Source organism: Mytilus galloprovincialis, chromosome 9 (genome assembly GCF_965363235.1).
Source record: "Mytilus galloprovincialis chromosome 9, xbMytGall1.hap1.1, whole genome shotgun sequence".
Classification (NCBI taxonomy): Eukaryota; Metazoa; Mollusca; class Bivalvia; order Mytilida; family Mytilidae; genus Mytilus; species Mytilus galloprovincialis.
Window position 1 is genome coordinate 80,396,342 of NC_134846.1, and position 16,767 is coordinate 80,413,108.

Genomic DNA, 16,767 nt, shown 5'->3' on the forward strand with positions numbered 1-16,767 from the left:
TGGAGGTTAAATTATTTGAGGTACAAAATAAACATTATCTACTAGAAATTCAAGTAATACTTGTTTCACCCTGATTTGTTGACAGTTGTATACTGCTTTGAGATGGTAACATTTTTTTTAAAAAGGAAATATTGTAAACAGCTGTGTTATTTTTTAATGAAACTCTACATAAAAAACCTACACAAAATATAATCATGAATTGCACCCACACATTTTCTTTATAAATCGTTTCAAGATGATGACAGTCATACTTTTCAACCTGGAATTTTGAATCATATTTATGTTTTTGATTGAAGAAGGAAATTCAAAAGGCATCAACAGTCTACTAAATATAATTTTTGTTCAGTATGCTACACTTTTTTATTATCCTTTAAACAACAGAATATGTGGGTGTTTTCATGAAAATATGTGCCATATAAAACATTTCCCAGATCTATTAAGTAGTTATTTAGACAATTAATACAAATATCACAGATTAACAACTAAGTTCTAATTTTTCATTCTTCTGAGACAGTTGGTACATTTTATTAAGTGTCTTTTTCACACGAAGAGAGGTTAACCGAGCTGCAGGATTCTGACTCCAACATTCTGTCATCACTTTTATCATAGCTTTCAAATACTGAAAATATAAAGATACACAACTAATTGAAAATGACAATAATTATTGATTTGAATAAATGGAACATGTGAATATCTCTCACTGTGACAGCCACCTAACAAAGAGACAACAAAAGAATATTAAGACAATTTGAAGATCAAATATATAATGTTTGTTTTCATGATCAAAATAAATAATCAAATAAAGACAAAAACAACCATCAATTACCCCATGGTAAGATTTTATTGTGGTCTACATGTTGCGCCAACAGGTGTGGCGTCTTCAGGACCAAAGTTATAGAAGTTATATTAGTTTACTTATCTTTAAACTGCATTCAAAAATTAATAGATCCCTAGTATTTCATTTTCAAAGTAGCAGTTCTATCATCACAATTAGACTAGGAAGCTTGAATCTGTAACCACCTTGACTTACCTGGTCATTTAACCACCTATTAGGAATATCTGGTCGCATTTTCTCTATACAGACAACTTTCCTCATCTCATCAAAACTAGGATCTGGCTGTACACAGTCATAATATGGGCATTGTTGGTCTTCAACTACACCCTCTGAAATGAACAACTTAACTCTTTATTTGTTTGTGACCACACTACATTTCTTTAGAGTATATTCATAGGAATATTGCACTTTGACTTATACTGACAAATTGACCAGAGCATCATATAATGTCGCATAAACATGAGCAGTACCATCTGCAATTAACTTGCATTAAGTAAGATGAAAATGACCGAGATGTTGGCAGTATTCCTTTTACAAAAACCTTGTCTGGTAAATTAGGAGGTTTTAATTATTTACCACCTTTCTTAAAAAAAGCCTTCAACCCTCAAAATAAGTTAATTTTACCATTTGCAACACATCTGCGACATATCTCCCACATAACTAATCCAAAAGCATAAATATCAGCTTTTCTATATGCATCAAAATGATGTGTTAACAATGTCTCATCTAATACTTCTGGTGCCATATATCGTTTGGTTCCCTGCCTGGTGATAGGTGGTACATCTACTTCATTGTTTTCACTGGAAAGTTAATATACAAAGGTTTAAAATTATTCATAAGATCCTATAGTTTTACAACAATTTTATCTTGAATGAGCCTAGTTTTTATAATGTAATCTGATAATTTTTTGAAAATATATTAACTTTGGTGTGTGTTCCTGGGTGAACGAATATGACAATTTCAAAATTTTCTTCAAACTTGCAATTAAAGAATTTCCCTCCTCTTATATTAACTCTACTTCAGGGTTAAGAATTCTATCCTATGATTGCTGCTGTGATTAAATGCTTACTGTCCTGAACAAGGATCCGGATTTTTTTTTACCTAATTTCGGTCATTTTGAGATAACTTAAAAGTTGGTGCCCTTTTTCAAAAAAAGATTGTCAAAATCACATTACTGAGTATGCTCATACTCGTAGCCTAACGAACTTGTTTTTACTTTTCTTGCATCGCATTTACTTCATGAATTTTCCCACCATTTTCCTAAAATTGTTCAAGAGCAATTAAAGAAAGGCAACAGTTTAAAATGGAATAATTTTAATGACTCAAACCATAAATTTCTCAGACAAGCCTTACGTTTCTCTCGTTTTCGAAGACAAAATTGAAACTGGATGTTTTGCAAAATTCTAAAACAAGCAATTCCAGACTCATTTCCGAGTTTAGTCTTGTTTATCAAATTCACAGGAAATCATCGGCTTTTTAATTTTTTTTACCTTTGATAGTGTTTGAATATGAATGATAATAGTTGCTTTATTTAGCATGAAATAATTTTGAATATACGATTTTAGTGTCTAATCTGTGGAAGAGAATTTCAAGCATGTGTATTACATAGTAAACAAAGCACGTGTGTTAGGAGTGATAAAATACTTTTTTCTACGCAAATTAAATTAGATACGGCATATCAAAGAACCCCCATAGTTCAATTTTTGATGAAATCAAACTAAGCAGGGTTCTCGTTAAGACGCGTATACGCGTCCTGAACGCGTCATTTTTAAAACCTGTGAGTCCATGGGACGCGTCCTGATTGTATCCCCTGAGTCCCAGAAACATCGTTTTGCCTAGAAGATTTATGATATGACATTGTTTTGAGCCGTTGTTTTGATTAGAAACTAAACCGGAAGTCGATGTCAAAACATCGATGTGATGCGTAGATCAATATTTTTGACAGCTGATAGATTTATAATTTACATAATTTACATTGTCTGCATGGTTGAACAAGCCAATGAACGGCGATCATGAGACATTTGTCAAATTGAAAGTAAAAATTGTTTGCAAACTATTTTTTTAAATACAAATACTTGACTTTACCTTAAATGGATTAAAAGCAGAATAATCCAGAAATTAAATGAATTCCTTGACCAAATGTTTTCTTTTGTTGACAAACATGTCACATGATCATTTTAGGCGGGAAAAAAATACTTGGGGAAACACCTAAGTAACAGACAACTCTGTCTGGATATTTATAATTTTATAGACATTTAAAACAAACAGCTGATATGGTAGTGCCATGAAAATAGTTAAACTTGGTGTTTATAATTCATTCTACACTTATTTAATTGGGAAAAGGGTGTAGAGGGGAAGGGGTTAATTTGTAAGGTTATTTTTTTTTGTAATTTTAATAAATTTTGGTAACTAAAAATGACAAGACAAATTCTTTAACTGAGTTTACTATTAAATAGTCCATTCATATTAAAAAAAAAAAATAAAACCCTACCTATCGCCCTGATCTTTTTTATGTTTTTTATGGAACTCTGTTTTTGACAAACCAACATTTTTTTTCAATGTGGCCCCACATCAAGAATATGATAGACCCAGAAAGAAGTCTGCTACATGTATATATTTTGAGCAATAACTTTTAAGAGGTCATAATTTTTATTGATTTAATAAAAACTACCAACCCACACGCATCGTTTCAGTTGTATTTTGTCATATTTCATTATATCATGACACAAAAAAATACATGCATCCTGGACTCATCAAAATCTTTTGGGACTCACCATTTCTAAAAGTGATGAGTCCCAGGACTCACCATGAAAAATTCCTAGTGAGAACCCTGCTAAGTTTAATTTTGGACCCTTTTGGCCCTCAATTCCTAAACTGTTGGAACCAAAACTCCCAAAATCAATCCCAACCTTCCTTTTGTGGTCATAAACCTTGTGTTTAAATTTCATAAATTTCTATTTACTTATACCACAGTTATTGTGCGAAAACCAAGAAAAATGCTTATTGAACCCTTTTTTGGACCCTTATTCTTAAACAGTTGGGACCAAAACTTCCGAAATCAATCCCAACCTATCTTTTGTTGTCATGAACCTTGTGTTTAAATTTCATAGATTTCTATTAACTTTTACTAAAGTTATAGTGCGAAAACCAAATGTCTTCGGTCGTATAAAAATAAAAAAATGTATGATGGCTATGTTTAGCTTCTGCTACTTTTTTTGCAGTCACAAAAAATAATGGTCTCATAACAGGAGTGTATATATTTGTATTAATTGTATTATTTGAACTGTATTATCTCTGTTCTAATACATCTGATTGGTTTAACAACCAACTTTCAGAATAGAATTTATATATTTCTAAGGTACACAGTAAAGTTTATAGTGATCATTGTATACATTAATACTACTATGTACATCATGTACATATTGACAATGAAAAGTAGTTTTACCTGATATATCTAACGGCTAATCCTAAATCAGCAATACAACAACTACCATCTCTTTTTACCAAAATATTTTTACTTTTAATGTCTCTGTGAGCCATGGCAGGTTTTCCTGAAACAGATCAAAGATGAGTCTTATCTTGTATACCAGTAAGTTTATGTATTTTCACAGAGATTACATAAATTCATTATTGCATCTCAAAAGACTGTTCCAATTAAACATAAATGTTATGGAGAGTAATTCTTGATTTTCAATTTACAGAAAAAACCTCTATAAACAAATTTGACTATTTAACTTGTTTAACACAGGTGTTCATTTGTGAACACAATTATAAAATGAAAGTAAACAATCAAAGAGCAGATTGCTCTGAGGGATACAATTGCCATTGTTTTCATTGACACATGTATACATGAAGCTGGATAATATTATTTTCACAACTAATTCAACTGCACATGTAAAATATAATTTACGTAATCTGAATAGTTACAAAAAAGCTAATCCCGGTTAAAAGTGTATGAACAATGTACTTAAGCCTATTGTGTTTTATTTTTGTACCATCAATTCCAAGTTTACTTTCCACAGCAGTCACTGAGACTCAGAGTGAGAGAAGTATTTCACTTCGTATCTTACCACCTATTTTCCTACGTTAATTCTAGGAGGAAGCCCTTTCCTAACTCTTTAAATATTTAATTTCCTTTGGGCCAGTGATCATGACTCCTTTCCGTACACATTCCTCGGTTTAAATTGCGATCGTTTTTAATTTAATACAACGTTTATCGACAGAACAGGATAATTTTTCTCAACATGTTGTTTTCCGTTGTTTTGATTCAGAATTCACGGAAGTGACTTCAGGAAGGGAGACAACTCGAAACGATAATATGGAAGACTCCATTTTGCCTGAAGGGGTGTTGAAAGTAACCTTTTTACGATGTGGACTACATTTATTTTAATTAAGACGATGCATATGATTTAAAATTATGCAACAACAATAACCCTCAATAGCAGACATACATAGGAAGGATCCCATGATTTATAAATTAATCCATTGAGTGGGGAATCCAGAGCAACCATTTAACCTAGTACCCCTTGAAGTCAAGAAAACTATACGCATGCGCATAATTACCTAAACAAAACCTGTAGTAAGAACGTATATTAAACCTAAATGGTTCTCTATTTTTTTTTTTTTTTATATGGAAGTACAATATCAAATATCAGTTTAATAACGGTGACATATACGTAAAACTCCACTTCAGTTCTTATATGACAGAAATAGATTTATCGGAATTCCCTCTGACGTGTTTCTAAATTTATAAAAAAACTAAATATAAATACGGCTTAATTCTGATTTTCCGTGTTGTTAAAAACACGCATATAAGTCAAGGGAAATATCAAACATGAAGATTATGAAAAGAACAATATAGGAAAGTTGTTTAAGTTCAATCCCTTTGTCTGTTTTTACCTTTTAAACCAAGACAATCATAAGAATCCGAGATGGTCCTTAATGTTTACAATAAAGCAGTTGACTTGAGGGCATTGTCCTGAGCTACTTGAAAGCAATCGTATCCCAAAAAATCAAAATATACTGCAGTAATTTTGCTTAAAACAAGTTTCATTATAAACGTCTACCTTTTGTGCCAAATATTTCTGTATGTAAATGTGTGAGTCCACATGATATAGTATGAACCATCTTTAGTGTATCATCCACATCTAGAATGTGTGTTGATAGGTAATCATACAGGGAACCATTCTCATGGTAATCTGTTATCAGGAACAGCTGTGTCCAGGATCCTGTCCCCTTAATATCAGATGCTATAAAACCTGTTGTAAAAAAATCAGTTGTACTGTATTAAGCTTAAATAACAGGACAGGGCCATTTCTACAATGCAAAAAGCAGTGAAGTCTTTTTACTTCATGATTGGATGTTAAGAAAGGGATGTAACTGTTTTACTTTTTCTGGTTATAGTTCTCAATCATAATAAAATAAATTGTGTTCTATAATACAATAAATAAACCTGTTTTATGCATAAATTCCCCATATGTCTGCTATTTAACTGATTGAAGCCTTAGATTAAATGGGGAAACATATGTTTTGTTTCATAGTTATAGTTCATATATTCTTCTGATCAAGATTTCAATTTTATTCTTTTTTTCTACCTGTTGGCTATTTTGTTCTTCTAAATAAAATATGTTTGTGTTTTGATGGTTTATAATTATACAAAGCAAATATTTTTTTTAAATAGTTTTTACATGGAATGAAGGTCACTGTGCTTGTACATACAGTATTGAAAATCAGATTGAGCCATTTTGGACAATACAGTATGATTGCCAATGAAACAACTCTAAACCAGAGACTAAATGATGTAAAAGTTAACAATTATGTATGACCTTCAACAATGAGCAAAACACAATTGAATAGTAAGCTATAAAAGGCAAAGAAATATCAAATGTAAAACTATTTAACGCATGTATGTTAGTTTACTATAGTCCAACTCAATATTCTTAATTTTGTTTTATTTGAATAGGTAAATGTGTTCTTATAATTTTTCCAGCAACCCTCCAACTTTAAATGTAGGATGTTTAACATTGCTTATTGATACTGTTTTGATAACATTATTTTTTTTTTCTAAAACCATGATATTCAACACAAACCTAGTATATTATCATGTCTAAGTAAAACTGTCTGATATAATTCTGTCTCTCTGAACCAACTGCCTTCTTCTGTTGTAAAGAATATTTTAACAGCCACATTTTCTTCCCTCCATTTTCCTTTCCAAACCTCTCCATATCTACCTTTACCAATACTTTTTATCAAATTAATCTGTCTTGCTATTGTTCTTTGGACCTGAGAATAAAACAACCAAGTTCTTGACTTTGGTAGGTTTATATATCATATGACTAAAAATAGTTTACCTGATACATTTTATTGTCTTTTTAGTATAAAAACATGAAAGAGAGTATTCTGTATATTTCTAAACTTATTGATCTTCATTTGTGCAATGTATCTTTTCAAAAGTTTGTTCCTAAAATTGTGAGTAAGTTTTGTTGCATGCACATGTACATTAATTCCTCTTAAATGTTACTGTGTTTCTTGTGCATTAGTTTGTGTAGCGAAGCTAGCAGTAAACTGTCCAATGAGGAAGTGAATGTACGAAAATATGTATAACTGTTTAATAAAATTCTAATGTTCCAGTCGATGAGCATATTTTATTTTCCTCGGCTAAGGGCAATAATTCCAGTGCTCTTTTCCCTCTTTTCAAGTTTTCTTCAATATTTTTTTCTTTAATTTTTTTCTAATTTGAGCTTACTCCATGTTATATTAAATAATGTAGATAATGCTCACCAAGAAAGGTATCCCTGACCCACTACCTGAGGAATGATCTATATAAGATTTGAGAGATTCACCATTACATATAAAGGATTCACTTTGTCCAATATCATCTTTTAACAACTGTCGTTGTGATAAATTTCTTTTATATCTGAAACAAAGAGTTAAATGAACATAACATGTCTCAGCCGTCTTGTCCAATTAAGTATAAGTTCATTCAATAAATCAACCATGAAATTTAAATGTATATTATTGGTAATGAAGAGTATTCTCAATCTAGTACCAATAATAAACTGTTATCACAGAAATATGTCTCGCTTTTTTGTAATTTTGAGTATGCAAATGTTGAAATCCAAAGAGCAATACTCTAACATCTTAAACAAGTTATGCAAATATTCAAAGTCAATAAACTATGACCGAGTTATTTTGCTTAACAATCTCCATGTAAATGAAATGTGCCAATGCTAATACAACTGCATACCAAATACCATTGACTTATTATAAGTCGTTCCCAAATCTAAATACAAACATAAACCTGTAAACTATGTAAAAGTTTCAAAGTCAATGAACCATGAAGAGGGGGTGGGGCTATATAATCTCCATGAACCATGGAAACAATACATGCAAATGCCAATAAATTTGCATACCAAATATCATTGACTTAACATTAGCAGTTCATCTTAAACTGATCTAATCACAAACTAATACATGTAAACTAAGAAAAGTTTCAAAGTCATTAGACTGTGACTGAGGGACAAGGCCAAATATTCTCAATGAAAATGAGATGTGCCAATGCATATACAACTGAATACCAATTAACATTGGCCTTCCACTAATTCCCCTTGAACTGACCTAATCACAGACTAATTCATGATAACTTAGAAAAATTTCAAAGTCAATAGACCATGACTAAGGGGGCGGAGCCAAATTATCTCCAAGGAAACAAGATATGCCAATGCTTATACAACTGTACACCAAATATCATTGACCTACCACTTGTGGTTCCCCACAAACTGACCTAATCACCAACTGATACATGTAAAATAAGCAAAAGTTTCAAAGTCAATAGACCATGACTGAAGGGGCAGGTCCAAATAATGTCCATGGAAATGAGATTTGTCAATGCTTATACAACTGCATACCAAACATGATTGACCTACCACTTCACCATAAACTAGACCTAATCACAACCTAATATATTGTTGACGCCGACGCTAGAAACAGCATACTTATGTCTCGCTTTTTGACTCTGCACCATCATCAGGATAAAAAACAATACAGAAAATCATGCCTGAAGTGCAAAATTGGGAAGGTATAAATTACATTACAATGTAACCATAGTGAGTTTAAATAAAAAGTAAAAGTTAAAGTATACATGTATGGAAGTAAACTAACATGTTTAACCCCGCCACATTATTTATGTATGTGCCTGTCCCAAGTCAGGAGCCTGTATTTCAGTGGTTGTCGTTTGTTTATGTGTTACATATTTGTTTTTCGTTCATTTTTTTATATATAAATAAGGCCAATAGTTTTCTCGTTTGAATTGTTTTACATTGTCTTATCAGGGCCTTTTATAGCTGACTATGCGGTATGGGCTTTGCTCATTGTTGAAGGCCGTACGGTGACCTATAGTTGTTAATGTCTGTGTCATTTTGGTCTTTTGTGGATAGTTGTCTCATTGGCAATCATACCACATCTTCTTTTTTATATTAAACAAGAAAGTTGAATAAAATGTGAATGTCATTGAAATTGAAATGTTTGTTGATATTATTCTGCAAAATTCTGCTAATAACAAAAGAATGAATGAGATTGTCATCTTGTATAATGGAACTAAAATATATAATAAATTATTGTCCAACTGTGTACAGTTTGTGTTTTACCTAAATTTCAACAGCATTTGACTTGCAATTCTGTACCATTTCGACTGGCGTCACTTGGCTAGAGGTACTTATTCTAATTGCCATAGGAATGCTGTGAAGTGTATGACGACAACTGCTGGTTTGGAAAATGTTTATTTCACAAGTTATAATAAACTTAGACAAAATATACAACAACCAGTACCTGACACCATTCCAGATTTTATCTTAAATGAACTATTGTGCAACCAAAATTCATCATAATTTATTATAACTTTGTGAAATTTTCCAAACAGCTTCAGCTATGCACTTCACAGCATTCCTGACATAAGATGAACAATAGTTTATGTATTTTTAAAATAACCTTACCTTATATAGAGACAGGTTATAGTTATGATGAATATTATCAAACATGTAGACACTGACACAATCAAAGCTATCTGTGTGATGTCACTGAGTGAGGCTGTCGGCTGGATGTCTGAAAAAAATGACATTGGCAAAATATGTGCATTTCAGGAAAAGATGATGGTAACATAATATAATTAGTTTTCAGCATCACTTGTCATTATACAAAACACTAGCTCAGATCAAACATGTGAGAAATTGGGCTCAATACAATTGTTTACAATAAACACAGATATCTTAACAGTCAAAATGTGTTGTGAATCTTTAAAAAGCATTTTTCAAAAATATTTTTAACTTACAAAATAACAAAAATTTGTAGATAGCAAAAAAACAGTTATCAATAATGTATTGACTATATATATATAAAATTCACACTTAACAGAGAAAATGATTCTTGAAGCATCAAATTTTCTGTTTCTATACTTTGTCCTAACTATAAATATCACTTTTATGCTAAGTCAATACATTATTTTTATCTTCATCTTTTAAGATGTTATTTAATTGAGCCGTGGTATGTAACCAGCTGCAATAAAATAAGAAAGACAAAAAGGCAACTATAAAAGCAGGCATGTTATTGGCTCGGTAGGATCACTTTTTATTTCCTGTAATGTAAAATTGGAAAATTGGAAAGCAATTGTTTCCATTCTGATAAATTATTTTCAACTTCTCTGAGAAATCACAGCACAAATATGTGTACAAATTGTTATCTCCCCTGAATCTAGAAACCAAGATAATTAAGAAATATGAATTGTGAATTACCTCAAACTGAAGTTGTAGTAGAAAACATACATCATCATAAAACCCAAACTATGATAACGGAATGTCTTAATAATATTTAATGCCATGACTATTAATAAGTTTGCAGATATTTTGAATAATTTTACACCAGAAATAATGTGTATGTACCTACCTGGAGAAGGAGTAGATTTATCTTGTAAATCTGGCTCTATTTCTTCATTACAATAATCTTCTTCATCACAACATTCTATTGTTTGAGGTAATGCATGTGGTACTAAGTGTCCTTTACACTAAAATATAACAATATTTTAACATGAACAAAACATACATTTATAGAAAATTATCCAAAACCATAATAATCCATTTTCAACAATAAATATTATTATTTTTCAGTTTTAATGTAAGACATTCTTAGGACTCATACCTAAAATTTGAGTATATTAATTAGTGAAAAGTGTACAGTAAATTGTTGTTTCTTTTTTCTCATTCAAATTCTTGGAATTGATTCTTCCATACTGAATGTCAATAGAAAAGAAAACACTACATTTAATAAAAATCCAAACTAACAATTGTTCTAAGATTTAGATAATCTCTTAGGATATGTGACAGAACATTTCCAGTAATTTTCAGATTTTTTTTTATCAAAAAATCAATTTCCACTTTGGATTGCAAATTCCCACCATAAGGAACCCTAACAGCAGAGGTTACCAATAAGAAATGCCATTGTGATCATATTTGGGTTCATTCCCTCTATTCCCACTTTTTATAAATCTGGTAAGAAAAGGTAAAATTTCATGTGGGAATAGAAGGAAAACTTGTGCAAACAAAGGATTATACTGTACAAACATTTTTTAATCAACTGTTAATTGACCAGTGTTTTTTTTATTAGAACAGGTAATAAGTTATTTTTGCATCTGTATGAATTCTGTTTTTTTTTAAAACAAAATAAATAATGAAGTAAAGTTAACAGTTTTACCCCATTATTTTATATCTTTGATTATTGGTCCAAGTAATTATGTTTTAAAGTATACTTTTATTCCACATCTTAAGCCAACAGGAATCACCAAAAGCATTAAATTATCGTTAATTTAAAGTTACTTTGGAGTTTGAGAAATATTTATTTTGGATGAATGGCAGATATCCTTATTTCTTAAATTTGGAACTTTGAACATGAAATCTTTAATAGAAACTGGAAGATGGCAAAACATAGAAAGAGAAAACAGAAAATGTGTATTGTGTTAATATTCAGATGCCATTGGTGATGAATACCATTACATTTTTAATTGTTCAGCTTTCGATAATTGTAGAAAACAATGTATTGCATTTTACAATAGAAATAGAACAAACACATTGAAGTTTTATGACTTAATGAATTCCCCAAAATGTACAGAACTGAACGAACTTTGTAAACTTATAAAGGAGATCAATAACAAATTGAACTTTTCTGGGTGAACAATTGTGAATGCCTCTATCTACTTTCGTACATTATATATTTATGTAATTGTATTGAAATATGTAAAATTATCTCTATACCTTTCTGTTATTTGGTTTGTGAGAATAAAGATTTATATATATATAAGATTATACTTGGTTATAGTATTATTTATATCATGATTTATTAGTAAAGCAGACAATTTTTTAAAGTTACAAATTCAAAAATTTAAAAATAAATCTGACTCCAATCTATTTATCATAATTTTTCTCTATTTTTAAGTATTTATTTGATGAAAAAAGAAACATATTACAAATAAACAAGGTATTATACCTAAACAGTGTACCAAATATGTTATGCTTTAAAAAAAAAGTACAGGTAAATCTTAGGTGAAATTCTAATTAACCCTGATTGTTATAAAAACAAATTATTTATCAAAACATCTATTGTTATTTGCAAGTGGGAATAGAAGGAATAGTATTTTTAAAAAGTGGGAATAGGAGGAAGACACCCATATTTGGATGAAAATTGAAGATATATAGAAGTTTTAAAAATGAAAAAAAGTGGATGAACGACCTAACAGGTAAGATAAAACCAGCTAAATGTTTGAGGGATGCATTGAAAGAACATTATTATATTGTTAATCAAAAAAGGAACCAAACTTGGAATTCAATGTGCAGTTGCAGATTCAGGGGTAGAGTTCTGGGGGTTGGAAGTTGAACTTGGAACACCCCTTTCTTTTGGACAATCAAGGCATTTGAATGGGGACATGATGTGCTGCATTTCTATTAGCACTTATAATTACTATATATTATGTATCTAGCCACAATGGAGGAATTTACCTGTTATGCAACCTAGCCACAATAGAGGAATCTATCTGTAATTAAATCTAGCCACAATAGAGGAATTTATCTGTAATGAAATTTAGCCACAATATAGGAATTTACCTGTAATGCAATCTAGCCACAATAGAGGTATTTACCTGTAATACAATCTAGCCACAATAGAGGATTTTACCTGTAATACAATCTAGCCACAATAGAGGAATTTACCTGTAATGGAATTCAGCCACAATATAGGAATTTACCTGTAATGCAATCTAGCCACAATAGAGGTATTTACCTGTAATACAATCTAGCCACAATAGAGGAATTTACCTGTAATACAGAGTTTCCTGCTTTGTCTTTTTCATCATCAGAAAAGCACCCATAGGTCCAATAATGTTCTTCAATACCATTTTCATAAGAAACTCTAATTGCAGTAAAACATTTACTGGTTGCTTCACATGTCTCATTCACTGCATCATGATGACAAGGGTCACATTTACATTTTATACTATTTACTGAAAGAAAAAAAAATAATTCATATAAAATATTAAATTGAACTTATTTGTTGCCTTTCCATCTATTTACACATTTTAATCCCAACAGCAGCAGAGGAGAAAACAATCATACCACACATTTTTTTCTTTTGTCAAAACAGTGAAAAGTTATAGTCCAGAAATGTCTTATACATCTGTCAATTAAAGCATAACCTGTTATAATCCAGGGAGTCATATAAAAAAAATATTCCTCTAAATAAAATTTGAAAAGGTATTGATCTTTATTTTGTTGTAATCATGGTAACAGGTTTCATAACATTTGGTTGAGGCAAACTAAAGTTAGAAAACAAAACAAATTTTGGGACATACATACTGACGGACAAGGATAAATTAACACTTAATGTTCCCTACAATAAAAATCAAAGGCACCTTTCATTTAAATACAATTGTTTTAGAATTCAGGTTAGACAATTTTTTTTAAAAAGAAGTCAGAAAGTATATGTATATGACGAATCTGGGTCCGTTCGCGCAAAATCATGTTCATACCCATTCATGTTCGCCAGATACACCTTCCCACCTATGGTCTGTTCACACCCTACACGTTCACACCCAATTTTTATTGGTGTTGTGTTTTTAAAATAATATGTAATCGAGTTTTGATAAGTGAATTGCTATAAATATTTTTTTTTTCATTGTTTCTAAATAAAGTGAGATTCTGACAAAGTGTTTTTTTTTTTTATGTCATGGTATTAGACTTAAAGTGTATTGCTATAAACGTTTTTTTTTTTTTTTTTTTATTGGTTTTGAATAAAGTGAGATTCTGACATCAAGTATTTTATTTTTGTGTAATTCTTAATCATGTTTTGGTTAACTAGTGAGTTTTTTTTTTTCATTGTTTCTAGTAGATAAAGTGAGATTGTTACAATGATTTTTTGGTGTTGAATAAATGGTAAGCATGGTAAGTTTGTGTGCTGGTGGTTGTTCCACAGGGCAGTAGTATGCGTCTAGTGTGGTTGTTTTTTTTTATGAAAAGCAGCTGCCGCTGGCTAGCTTACATATGTGAGCGAAGAGAGAGCCGAGTGAGTAAGCCTCTCCTGCCAGTACATAGCCTCTACACTGTCAAGACTTCTACAGTGCCTCCCCGCGACAGCACATGGTAACTGGGATCTAGTATCTCAGGCTTTACTGTAGAGGATCTTGGAGCAGCAAGGGCCCTAAAGATGCAGAGTGTAGGCCCACCGGCGTGTGGACACGCCCTTACTCTCATTAACCTTGCCCCAACTATGGGTAAATAGCCGGTTAGATGAAGATCGTTAACCCAGGAAGGTAATTTATCTAGGAGAAAGAAAACTCTGAAATAAAAACGGGCAGATAATGGTTCGTCAGCCTTGGTCGGCAACTTATCTAAAGGAAGGAAACCTCGACAAAAAATCCCTGGTTTTTTTTCACCTTAAATTTTAATTACCTTTTAAATCCTACATTTTGAATTAAAATATATTGATTTATAAATGTTGAAATAATATATGTAAATTTTTATATATATCTTAAATATACAATATCATAATTCATAATAACTAAATTTTAAATCAGTAGGAATAAGTGTTATAAATGAATAAAACACATCAAATTCATTAATTTTATAAGCTGACACATGCATAAAGATTAAAGTTTAAGTATATTTGACTTTTTAACAAGTTTTTACTTCAATTAATAGTAAAAACAACCATTAAAATTTCAATCGACCAGTATTTGCCAGTATTGACCACTTCAAGGCACTTGGGGAGTATTGTCCAGGGCGGTAAATACCGGTAAATACCACTGGTAAATACCGGGGGTGGTATTTACCGCCCAACCTTGCAGTCCAAGTAGGGGGTTTGGCATAGGGCCAACAACTCTATCCTGTAAAAAGAATTAAGTTACGGAAACAGCAACACATTCATGTCCAGTGCACGATGATTAATCAATATTGTAGACATCGCAATATCTACAATGTTAACACGATATTGTGTCAACATTGTTTACATTGTTTGAACCCTTATATATTGTTTACATCGTTGACATTGTTAACATCGTGATGTATACAATCTAGAAAATATATTGTGTTTACATTGTTTACATCGAGATGTATACAATGTTAACACGATGTTGTGTCAACATCGTACACATTGTTTCAACCCTTATATATTGTTTACATCGTTGACATCGTTAACATCGCGATGTATACAATGTTAACACGATGTTGTGTCAACATCGTATAAATTATTTGAACCCTTATATATTGTTTACATCGTCGACATCGTTAACATAGCAATGTATACAATGTTATCACGATGTTGTGACACAACATCGTATACATTGTTTGAACTTCTATATATTGTTTACATCGTTGACATCGTTATCATCGCGATGTACAATGTTTACACAATATTGTGTGTACATCGTTTACATTGTCTTAACTCTTATATATTGTTTACATCGTTGACATTGTAAACATCGTTATGTATACAACGTTAAAAAGATTTTGTGTTTACATCGCCATATAAACTATGTTGACACTATTTTGTGTCAAATTAGAGCTATAACATCAAATTTAATTAAAATATTTGTTGTTAAAAAAAACATAAAAATGCAAACTGTATATATGTAGTCGACAAACTTCATTGAATAATTAAATGAATGAATAAAAAAACTTTTTATTGATATTGTCAACATCACAATGTATACGATGTGAACGATGTAAATACAAAGGTATAGACTTGGTACACATTATTTATACGATGTTGATGATGTAAATGATGTATAAACAATATTCAAACATAAAGATATAAACGATGTTAACGATGTAAACAGAAAGTTATAGAGTCGATATACAACATAAACACGATGTTGACACGATATTGTCAACATTGCGATGTATACGATGTGAACGATGTAAACACAAAGGTAAAGACTTGGTTCACAACATATATACGATGTTGACGATGTAAAAACTATATTGTCAACATCACGATGTATACGATGTGAACGATGTAAACAGAAAGGTATGGCCTTTATATTCAACATAAATACGATGTTGACACGATATTGTTAACATCACGATGTATACGATGTGAACGATGTAAACACAAAGATTAAGACTTGGTTCACAACATTTATACAATGTTGACAATGTAAAAACGATATTGTCAATATCACGATGTATATGATGTCAACGATGTAAACAGAAAGTTATAGAGTTGATATACAACATAAACACGATGTTGACACGAATTGTTAACATCACGAATATACGATGTGACAAAGGTACAGAACATAAAGATAGGATACAATGTTAACACAATAACGATACTATAAAGTTGACATTGCGATGTTGACAATATCGACAAAACATCGTGCACTGGACATACTTCCAGCA

At 31.0% G+C, this 16,767-nt stretch overlaps 1 protein-coding gene across 1 annotated transcript in view; it reads right to left on the reverse strand.

Annotated features, from left to right (window-relative positions):
* Positions 1-16,767, reverse strand: part of LOC143046102 (bone morphogenetic protein receptor type-1B-like) — a 22,029-nt gene continuing 5,262 nt past the window's right edge. The window contains exons 2-11 of the mRNA XM_076219092.1: positions 13,189-13,373; positions 10,772-10,889; positions 9,826-9,934; positions 7,616-7,751; positions 6,925-7,117; positions 5,902-6,093; positions 4,281-4,386; positions 1,460-1,635; positions 1,031-1,164; positions 1-619 (exon numbers count right to left, since the gene is read on the reverse strand). Of these exons, the coding sequence (XP_076075207.1) occupies positions 476-619; positions 1,031-1,164; positions 1,460-1,635; positions 4,281-4,386; positions 5,902-6,093; positions 6,925-7,117; positions 7,616-7,751; positions 9,826-9,934; positions 10,772-10,889; positions 13,189-13,373 (1,493 nt within the window). The 3' untranslated portion in view covers positions 1-475. The remainder of the gene's footprint in view (positions 620-1,030; positions 1,165-1,459; positions 1,636-4,280; positions 4,387-5,901; positions 6,094-6,924; positions 7,118-7,615; positions 7,752-9,825; positions 9,935-10,771; positions 10,890-13,188; positions 13,374-16,767) is intronic.